At 32.2% G+C, this 11,494-nt stretch overlaps 1 protein-coding gene and 1 non-coding gene across 3 annotated transcripts; one reads left to right on the top strand and one right to left on the bottom strand.

Moving 5' to 3' along the window:
• The first annotated feature begins 4,162 nt into the window (after positions 1-4,162).
• Positions 4,163-6,900, top strand: LOC130951958 (uncharacterized). Of its 2 annotated transcripts, XM_057880720.1 has the most exons (4): positions 4,163-4,299; positions 4,532-5,370; positions 5,461-6,150; positions 6,251-6,900. In XM_057880720.1, exons 1-3 carry the CDS (start codon positions 4,265-4,267, stop codon positions 6,099-6,101), a joined length of 1,515 nt encoding a protein of 504 aa, XP_057736703.1. In that variant the 5' UTR covers positions 4,163-4,264; the 3' UTR covers positions 6,102-6,150; positions 6,251-6,900. The 2 variants fall into 2 exon arrangements, with proteins under 2 accessions (XP_057736703.1, XP_057736702.1); XM_057880719.1 differs by having other exon boundaries at positions 5,461-6,900.
• A 3,187-nt stretch (positions 6,901-10,087) lies between these two features.
• Positions 10,088-10,195, bottom strand: LOC130952332 (small nucleolar RNA R71). Its single transcript, XR_009074513.1, has one exon. It is a non-coding gene; the product is annotated as a small nucleolar RNA R71 (small nucleolar RNA).
• Between the last annotated feature and the right edge of the window lie 1,299 nt (positions 10,196-11,494).

Here is an 11,494-nt window from a genome sequence, read left to right as displayed (position 1 = left end):
TACGTATTATGGGTCTCAACATAACTTGCGGAAAATGTCTTCAATGATTCAATCACACTCCCTTTCTCTGGACACTTGTCTCACAATAGTATTGACAACAAAACATACAGGTGTACACCATAGACCTCGCCGTTTGTTAATACAATAACAAGCTAAAGTATTGAAGTTTCCAGATTTTGTCTTATTTCATTTTATTCCAAGTTCCAATAGTTGTGTCACATACCAAGATACGTCATACACAAGGACCAAGAACCAAGAACCGTGACACACAAGGAGCGTCCAAATATAAATAAATACGAAGAAGATCAGATCAGAAATGAGATAATACTCAATTTGGTCCCTGAACTTACACGCGAGTCTCAATTTAGTCTCTGAGGTTTTAATTGTCTCTATTTAGTCTTCGGAATTTATAAACGTGCCTCATATTAGTCTCTGACAATATTTTTAGTATAAAAACATAAATAGAGCGCTGCTGTAGACTATCACATGTCACGTTAAAACTTGTAAAATGATGCAATTTTAGTTTTGACATTTAAGTAGCTCAAAAACAGCATCGTATTACTTATTTTGTTAGGTAAAATTTTAATAAACACCATTTAGGATGTTGTTTTTTGGTTATTTGAGTGCCAAAACGAAATCAACATTATTTTATAAAGTTTAACGTGACATCCGGCTGTCACAACAGTGTTCTGTTAACATTTGTACGTTGAAAATTGTTTTAAGGACTAACATAAATTATGTTCACAAAATTTGGAGACTAAATAGAGGCAATTAAAACTTCAGGGACTAAATTGAGTCTCGCGTGTAAGTTCAGGACCAAATTGAGTATTATCTCGATCAGAAATACTTCGGAAACTATAACACAGATCAAATCATTATCTACCTTTAATATGAACATGAAATTAATAAATTTTACAAAAAGGTCAAATAGTTGGGGTTGGCTAACAAATTTCCGAAAGGACAATACTACAATAGTTAAACTAGCAATAAGAAAAATTATTTATATAAAAATGTTTGGTTTAATTGATTTGTATTTTTATTTTTAGTATTTTAACTTTTAGAATTTTGCGAAGGTAAAAGCTAAAATGAAAAGTGAACATATTTTTTATTGATATTTTTACTATTTTTTTTATTTTTTTCTTTCACAAAATTCTAAAAATATAAAAATTGAAATAAAAACGCAAACACACATTTAATTTTTGAAGTGAGATTAATCTTTCATACAAAACGTCAAATTATACTACTTATTGGACTTTAATTTAAAAATATTTTTTGGTATATATAATAATATTGAGAATCTATCTATCTGTATTAGAATAAAAATAATTGACAATTTATCTATATTTGGTAGGAAAAAGTCAAATATAATTTTACTAATATAGATAGATGAATTTTTCATATATTTTATACCAATTCCGCTATGTGTATATACATTTATATAAACACTATTCTAACTAGTATTTTGTTAAAATCAACAGAGGCTCTCATGATATTTTTTGATAAAAAAATTAACTACATAATTAATTAAAACAATTATATTAGATATATACACAAAATTAATCACATAAAATAAATAAATAAATAATTTTTATTTTATATTCATAAAATATTCACTAAACAAAAAAATATGTAAATAAGATAAAATGTATGAAAACTAATATTATTATATGCAAAAACTTAAAAATTTAATAATAGAATAATAATTTTATATCATATTATGTTGTTTAAATTGGATTGGATCAGATTTAATAACTTAAAAACTAATATTATCTTTCTTCCTTTAAATACCTCTTAATACCACTACAATTTCATACAATGCCATATGTTACCCACCGTCGAAGCCTACAGCCACCGACTATCTCCGTCAGCTATATCCTAAATTTTATATCTTAAATCTTCAAATCTTCTTAATACATTGCCGCTAGATTGAATTTATTAACATTACAGCGTCAATAAATTGAATTAATGAAAAATTCAAAAAATTCATATTCTTAATCCTTAAACCTTAAATTCTAAAACCTAATTCTCCAAAGTGACAGTTAAAAATTAATTTTCACACAAAAAATAATTAGAAAATATTGACTAATAAACCATTAATTTTCTGTAGATTTTCTTATTATAAACTTTTTCTTTAGCTATTAGTATTCAGATATCAAATAATTAATACTACTAGTATATATATTTGTGCTTTGCATAGAATAATATATAAAATATATAAAGTATTTTTTTGAATATTTTAAATGAAAATATGCATAATAATTTTATTATAAAAATTTTATAAAATTAATTAAATCTAAAGTTTAACTATTTTTAATATTAAAAATAATAAAATCAATGAATAATAATTTTATTTGTTTTTAAAATATAACAATGACTCCTTAATAGTAATATATAGTTTGCAATTAAATTAAATATTTACATTAGAGTTTTATTTTTTTAAAGACTTTTTATTAAATAATATTAATAATTAAATTTGTAGATATTTTCTCATGATTTATGAGAAAAATTTTCAAACTTTAACTGATTTAGACAATCATAATCTAATATGAGATAAAATTTGTCTTTAAATTAAATGGCCTATGAGAAAAAACTATTATAAAAAACTGTTTTTGTTAAAATATATCTAGAATTGTTTTATATTTTAGTATCATATTCATTCTTGAAATTAGAATAATATGACCAATGTTATTACCCGTTAAAACTCACCAATATATTTTATCTATTCTTGAGTTAAAATAGTTGTATTTATATCTAAAAAAAGTTTCATATTTTGTTGTTCGTTTTAACACCTATCAATTAACTGCTAAATATAAGATTAATGCACAATATCTTAGCACAACGATGACAGATTTATTAGTTCAAAATCATTTATAATGTTTTGTCTATTTCAAAATAGATAATAAAAAATTTACAAAACAATTTATACTTACACATTATGCATAGGTACTATTATTGTATATAGTTACTCACAATCCCTACAAAAAGGGAGATAAGTAAAAAAGACGAAGAAGTAAACACACAACAGCCTTCGTTGATGTTATTTCATCACTCAATCCTCCAAATTAGAAATAAGATTAAGCACGTAAGAAATATAATTTAAACATTAGAATGACTTAACATGTAAAAAATTATGATAAATAAATTTATATGGAATAAAAATAATAAAATTTATAATAAAAAATTATAAAAATTTAACTAAATAAGAACAAAATATAAAAAAATAGAAGAGATAAAGTACAATAATGGATAATAATATTTTACAGTTTAAATAAATCAAAGAGTAAAAATAATGCATCATAAGAGAAATAAAAAGTATTACCAAATGAAAGAGAAATTTGTAAAAAAAATAAAATTCTCATATAGCATAAAATAAAAAATAAATGAATAAAATTGTTTTTTTTTTAAATTAAAACAATATTCACAACTATATAATTGATAATGAATATATAATTATTAGACAATAAATTAAAAAAATACTAAGAGAAATATTAAAATAAAAAATATAAACAATGTCTAAAAATCTAAAATTTAAAATAAAAATATTTAAAATCAAGAAAAAAAATGAAAAGAAATTTTTAGTAAATAACGGTTCAAACATTAACATGAAAATAAATTGAATCAAATAATATATATTTAAATTAATTAAATTAAATAATTAATATAATAATTAATCATAATTAGTTGACTCAATGAATTAAGTTAAATAAAAAAATTCTTATAAATATATTATGTAAAAATTATAATACTTTTAAAAAATATTAATCAAAATATATAAAACGAAAAAACATTAACAAAAATTAAAATAAAATTAATTCAATTAAATAAAATAATTAGTTATAATTAATATAATTAAATAAAATATTAAATAATTTAATATTTATCTCAATCAAATTAAATAAATAATTAATTAAAACACTCTTAAAAATTATTAATCAGAATTTATAAGACAAAAATTTAATATAAATAAAAATAAAATTAATTCATTTATTCCATTCAAATTAAATAATTAATATAATTGATAAATTATAATTAATGTGGTCAAATAAAATATTAAATAATTTGATTTTTATCTCAATTAAATTAAATAACTAATTAATTGATTAACTTATTTAAATTAATCAAATAAAATAAATCACAAATTTTATTTTTAGGAAAATGTTTCATTTTCTCTGTGCGCAATTATTGTACCTTGTTTTCTGAACAACTCTACCTAAAAGAATTCTGTCTCTCCTTTCTCTTTTCATCTTCTACCTCTACTCACCGCATGTTCATCAATCTAGTTTTTTCTACAGCTTTCAGGTACTTTCTCTTTTCTATTTTTTTTTATTTTGCATGTGAGAATCCATTGATTCTCCTTCAAACCACCTTTCTTTTGGTCATAAAAGTTTTTCTTCTCATTTTCTTTTAATTTTTTTATTTTTTAGATTGGTACCACCACATAACTTTTTTTTTTAAGATTCTTCTATTTCTACTGTTTTTGGAGCAAATTTCATTCACTTTAATTTTCTAAAACATCGTGGTTCTCCTACAGATTTATCCAAAAAATGGTGAGGAGAAAAGTGGTTACCACTGACGAATGCACTGGAACCTCCAGCGAAGCTTTTCGGACTTCCACTCATTTCCAGAAACATGATTTATATACTTGGGTAGTCGAGGAAGTTAAAAATACTCCTTCTACCATCACCAGGGAACGTCTTGATGAATTGAAAGGGTCAGGTGTGATCTTTACTTTTGATGATGTTGGTAACCACTACTCACTTACTCTCCCTAACCAAGAAGAGCGTCTTTGCCATATTAATCATCATGCCAAAAATGTTCCGGATTGGATGTGGATGTATGAAATTTTATTTACATGTCTCGGAGTTCGGATTTCATTTTCTGATTTTCAACAAGATGTCTTGAGGTTGTGTGGATGTGCCCCTTCTCAGTTGCATCCTAATAGTTGGGCCATCATTCGAGGGTTTGAACTACTATGTTCATTCCTCGACTTTCCTATCTCCACCAGAGTGTTTTTTTACTTTTTTAACTTTGCTATTTCTTATGGTGCTTGTGGTCAAGGCTTTCTATCTTTCCAAGCTAACCACAATCATAGAATTTTCAACCCTTTTGAAGAATCGTACCATGGTTTTAAAGAAAAATACTTTAAAGTTGAAAGGGTCCCTGGGTCCCAACCTTTTTTCATGACTTTGGAGGATGAAAAAAGGTTTAACCTTTATTGGAACTTTCACGTTACTTCTCCAAAAATTGAACTGAAAAGTATGAACCCAATAGAGCGTGACATCGTTCACACTCTTCTTGGTTTATGGAATGATAACCCTTTGGATTTGAGGATGATCCTTGCTGAAGTGCAAGCTTCTAAAAATGTTGTTGGTAATGACATTTCTTGTTATTGATGTCTTTTTTTTGAATTTTAAATAGTATAATGTTCTTCTCATTTTAATTGTTTTTCTCTTTTGACAGTTAAAATGGCTGGCGGAACTGAGGCCATTACTGCTATGAGGCGAAGGTTGGGTACTAACCCTATCCCGACAAACACTGAAGGCATGGATATGATTTATTCTTCAGCTACCCATATCAATCTTTCACCTCCAGAACCTCAGAAATCAGCTCTTGATATCGAAGTTTTATATTCCCATCCTCCTTCGAGCTCTCTAGTGAGAAAGAAACAAAAGAGCAAGGGAAAAAGGCTTATGAAATCAACAACCACTCAAGCGGAAGATCTAAGTTCCTATGGTTGTGTCTTGAAAAAAGATTTCCGCTACTGTGACTTTGTTGATTCTTTCTTATTGACTGAGGAGACTAAGTCAAAGTTAGTTGAGATGCCTGTGGAAGACACCTTACCTCGAATTCAAAAGATGCTCCTTCGCTCAGCTGCCTTCGTTCGGGATGTAGAGAAGGAGATCCCGAGCTTCCGTTCTAAAATTGCATCAAAAGAAAAGGAGCTTCAAACTTCTGCCACTCAAATTCAGATTTTGAGTACTACCTTAGCCTCGTTACAAGAAGATAATAGGAAACTCCAAGAAAGTATTAAATCTTTGGAAGAGGATAAGAAGACTTCAGCATCTCAAGTTAAGGATTTGATGATAAAGGTTGTTGAGTGATGAGCGGATAATTTGTACACTTTTTGGCATTGTTTTTAGTATGTTTTTGGTATGATCTAGTTAGTTTTTAGTATATTTTTATTAGTTTTTAGTTAAAATTCACTTTTCTGGACTTTACTATGAGTTTGTGTGTTTTTCTGTGATTTCAGGTATTTTCTGGCTGAAATTGAGGGACCTGAGCAAAAATCTGATTCAGAGACCAAAAAGGACTGCAGATGCTGTTGGATTCTGACCTCCCTGCACTCGAAGTGGATTTTCTGGAGCTACAGAAGCCCAATTGGCGCGCTCTCAACGGCGTTGGAAAGTAGACATCCTGGGCTTTCCAGCAATATATGATAGTTCATACTTTGCCCAAGATTTGATGGCCCAAACCGGCGTTCAAAGTCACCTCAAGAAATCCCAGCGTTAAACGCTGGAACTGGCACCCAAATGGGAGTTAAACGCCCAAACTGGCACCAAAGCTGGCGTTTAACTCCAAGAAGAGTCTCTACACGAAAATGCTTCATTGCTCAACCCAAGCACACACCAAGTGGGCCCGGAAGTAGATTTTTATGTCATTTACTCATTTCTGTACACCTTAGGCTACTAGTTTTCTATAAGTAGGACCTTTTACTATTGTATAAAAAAAGAATCGGATCTTTGGAACCTTTTTCTTTAGATCTTTTGATCACTTTGGGAGGCTGGCCTCACGGCCATGCCTAGACCTTGTTCTTATGTATTTTCAACGGTGGAGTTTCTACACACCATAGATTAAGGTGTGGAGCTCTGCTGTACCTCGAGTATTAATGCAATTACTATTGTTCTTCTATTCAATTCCGCTTGTTCTTTGTCCAAGATATCACTTGTTCTTCAACTTGATGAATGTGATGATCCGTGACACTCATCATCATTCTCACTCATGAACAAAGTGATTGACAACCACTCTTGTTCTACAAGCATCCGAGGCCCTAGTGAATATCTCTTGGATTCCTGATTGCACGATGCATGGTTGATCGCCTGACAACCGAGTGCTCGCCTGACAAACGAGCCAACCATTCCGTGAGATCAGAGTCTTCGTGGTATAGGCGAGAACTGATGGCAGCATTCAAGAGAATCCGGAAGGTCTAACCTTGTCTGTGGTGTTCTGAGTAGGATTCAATGATTGAATGACTGTGACGTGCTTCAAACTCCTGAGGGCGGGGCGTTAGTGACAGACGCAAAAGAATCACTGGATTCTATTCCGGCCTGATTGAAAACCGACAGATGAATTCCGCTATGCTGTGACAGAGCATATGCAATCGCTTTCACTGAGAGGATGGGAGGTAGCCACTGACAATGGTGAAACCCTTGCTTAAGCTTGCCATGGAAGGGAGTAAGAAGGATTGGATGAAGGCAGTAGGAAAGCAGAGAGACGGAAGGGAAGGCATCTTCATGCGCTTATCTGAAGTTCCTACCAATGAATTACATAAGTATCCCTATCTTTACCTTTTATGTTATTTTCGTTCATCACCATCATACATTTGAGTCTGCCTGACTAAGATTTACAAGATGACCATAGCTTGCTTCAATACTAACAATCTCCGTGGGATCGACCCTTACTCGCGTAAGGTTTATTACTTGGACGACCCAGTGCACTTGCTGGTTAGTTGTGCGAAGTTGTGTAATGCCATGGTATTGAGCTACCACGTTTTTGGAGCCATTACCGGGGATTATGAGAGTTGTGAAAAAGTATTGTTCACAATTTCGCGCACCAAGTTTTTGGCGCCGTTGTCGGGGATTGTTCAAGTTTTGAGCAAGCTTTTGGTAACATCAGTGCCAAGATCCGGCAACAACACCAATTTTTGGCGTTATTGCCGGGGATTATTCTAGTTTGGACAACTGACGGTTCATCTTGTTGCTTAGATTAGGTATTTATTTTTTTTTCGAAATTCTTGAAGATGAATTCTAGAGTTTCATGATGATTTGTTGAAATCTGGCTGGCTGAGAAGCCATGTCTAATCTGATTGGACCGAGGTTTCAACTTATCACCACAAGAGCTTGTTGATTTTCATCAATTTTGCTTTTGGAGCAGTGATCTGCTAAGGCTTGGCTGACCTTTGGTCATGTCTAGTGTTTTGGACCGAAGCTTTCTTTGAAAGCTTGGCTGGCTGTGAAGCCATGTCTAATTCCTGGACCGGAGTCTTAGACTAGCGTTGCACTGATTCCTGGAATTCTCATTAAGAATTTTGATATCTTTTCCCACTTAATTTTCGAAAAACACAAAAAAAATTACAAAATCATAAAATTCAAAAATATTTATTGTTTGAGTCTAGTGTCTCATCTTAATTTGGTGTCAATTGCATGCATTCATATGTCTTAGTGATCTTCAAGATGTTCTTGATGATTTACTTGCTCTAATCTTTGAATTCTATTGACTTGAGTGTCTTGTGTGTCTCATGAGCATTTTCATTTTGTTAGTGTCAGTAGTATACAAACTGCTAAGTTTGGTGTCTTGCATGCATTGTTATTTGATTCTTGTTCCATTTTGATTATTAAAAAATCCAAAAATCTTTTTAATTTGTGTCTTTTCAAGTCAATGATACAAAGAATTGAAGATTCAGAACATACTGCAGAGGAATTATACAGAAAAAGCTGAGCATTCAAAAATGCCCAGTGAAAAAGACAGACTGGCGTTTAAACGCCAGCCAGGGTACCTGGTTGGGCGTTTAACGCCCAAAGAGGTAGCATTTTGGGCGTTAAACGCCAGAATGTATACCATTCTGGGCGTTTAACGCCAGGATGGTGCTAGGGGGAAGATTTTGTTTTCAAAATCAATTTTTTTTCAAGTTTTCAAAGTTTTTCAAAATCAAATCTTTTTCAAATCATATCTTTTCAATCAAATGTTTTCAAAATCAATTTCTTTCCTTTTTCAAAGATACTTCCTAACAATTAATGATTTGATTGAACATCTCAAATTTGTTACCTTTTCTGTTGAGAAAGGTTTAATGTTTGAATCATATATTTTCTTGTTAGGCAAGTCACTAATTTTCAAAACATATCTTTTAAAATTGTCTTCAAATCATATCTTCTCAATCACATTTTTTTTTAAAACCAATCATATCTTCTCAACCACATCTTTTTCAAAATAGTTTTCAATCAAATCTTTTTAACTTCTAATCTCAAAATCTTTTTCAAAAATCACTTGATTTCTCTTCCAACTTCAATTTTCGAAAATTACCAATCAATTTTTCAAAATATTTTTAAAATCTTCTTAATTTAATTTTCGAAAAATCCTCTTCCCTCTCTCTCACATCCTTCTATTTATGGAGTACTGCTCCTTCTTAATGCACAATTCGAACTCAATCTCATCAAGTTCGAATTCTTCTACCTTCTTTCTTCTATTTTTCTTTTCCTCTGACACTTCAAGGAATCTCTATACTGTGACATAGAGGATTCCACATTTTTATTTTTCTCTTCTCTTTCTTATGAGCAGGAACAAAGACAAAGGCATTCTTGTTGAAGCTGACCCTGAACCTGAAAGGACCTTGAAGCGAAAACTAAGAGAAGCCAAGGCACAACTCTCTTTAGAGGACCTGACCGAATTTTTCAAGGAAGAAGAACACATGGCAGCCGAAAACAACAACAATGCCAACAATGCAAGGAAGGTGCTGGGTGACTTCACTGCACCTACTCCTGATTTCTATGGGAGAAGCATCTCTATCCCTGCCATTGGAGCAAACAACTTTGAGCTTAAGCCTCAATTAGTTTCTCTAATGCAACAGAATTGCAAGTTCCATGGACTTCCAATGGAAGATCCTCATCAGTTTTTAGCTGAGTTCTTGCAAATCTGTGACACAGTCAAGACTAATGGGGTTGACCCTGAGGTCTACAGACTGATACTATTCCCTTTTGCTATAAGAGACAGAGCTAGAATATGGTTGGACTCACAACCTAAAGAAAGCCTGGACTCTTGGGAAAAGCTAGTCAATGCCTTCTTGGCAAAGTTCTTTCCACCTCAAAGATGGAGTAAGCTTAGAGTGGAAGTCCAAACCTTCAGACAGAAGGATGGAGAATCCCTCTATGAAGCTTGGGAAAGATACAAACAATTAATCAAAAGATGTCCCTCAGACATGCTTTCTGAATGGAGCATCATAGGTATTTTCTATGATGGTCTCTCTGAACTATCCAAGATATCTTTGGATAGCTCTGCTGGAGGATCTCTTCATCTGAAGAAGACGCCTACAGAGGCTCAGGAACTAATTGAAATGGTTGCAAATAACCAATTCATGTACACTTCTGAAAGGAATCCTGTGAACAATGGGACTAATCCGAAGAAAGGAGTTCTTGAGATTGACACTCTGAATGTCATACTGGCTCAGAACAAGATATTGACTCAACAAGTCAATTTGATTTCTCAAAGTCTGTCTGGAATGCAAAATGCACCTGGCAGTACTAAAGAAGCTTCATCTGAGGAAGAAGCTTATGATCCTGAGAACCCTTCAATGGAAGAGGTGAATTACCTAGGAGAACCCTATGGAAACACCTACAATTCTTCATGGAGAAATCACCCAAATTTCTCGTGGAAGAATCAAGAGAGACCTCAACAAGGTTTCAATAACAATAATGGTGGAAGAAACAGGTTTAGCAATGGCAAGCCTTTTCCATCATCTTCTCAGCAACAGACAGAGAGTTCTAAGCAGAGTACTTCTGACTTAGCAACAATGGTCTCTGATCTAATAAAGACCACTCAAAGTTTCATGACTGAAACAAGGTCCTCCATTAGGAATTTGGAAGGACAAGTGGGTCAGCTGAGTAAGAAAGTTACTGAACTCCCTCCTAGTACTCTGATGAGCGGATAATTTGTACGCTTTTTGGCATTATTTTTAGTATGTTTTTAGTATCTTTTAGTTAGTTTTTAGTATATTTTTATTAGTTTTTAATTAAAATTCACTTTTCTGGACTTTACTATGAGTTTGTGTGTTTTTCTGTGATTTCAGGTATTTTCTGACTGAAATTGAGGGTCCTGAGCAAAAATCTGATCCAGAGACTGAAAAGGACTGCAGATGCTGTTAGATTCTGACCTCCCTGCACTCGAAGTGGATTTTCTGGAGCTACAGAAGCCCAATTGGCGCGCTCTCAACGGCATTGGAAAGTAGACATCCTGTGCTTTCCAGCAATATATAATAGTCCATACTTTGCCCAAGATTTGATGGCCCAAACCGGCGCTCAAAGTCACCTACAGAAATTCCAGCGTTAAACGCCGGAACTGGCATAAAATTTGGAGTTAAACGCCCAAACTGGCATGAAAGCTGGCGTTTAACTCCAGAAAAGGTCTCTACACGAAATTCCTTCATTGCTCAGCCCAAGCACACACCAAGTGGGCCCGGAAGTGGATTTTTCTGTCATTTACTCATTTCTGTAAACCTTAGGACACT

This window comes from Arachis stenosperma, chromosome 9 (genome assembly GCF_014773155.1).
Source record: "Arachis stenosperma cultivar V10309 chromosome 9, arast.V10309.gnm1.PFL2, whole genome shotgun sequence".
Lineage (NCBI taxonomy): Eukaryota > Viridiplantae > Streptophyta > Magnoliopsida > Fabales > Fabaceae > Arachis > Arachis stenosperma.
Note: the sequence above shows the minus strand (reverse complement) of the source record. Positions and strands in the feature narration are given on the sequence as shown.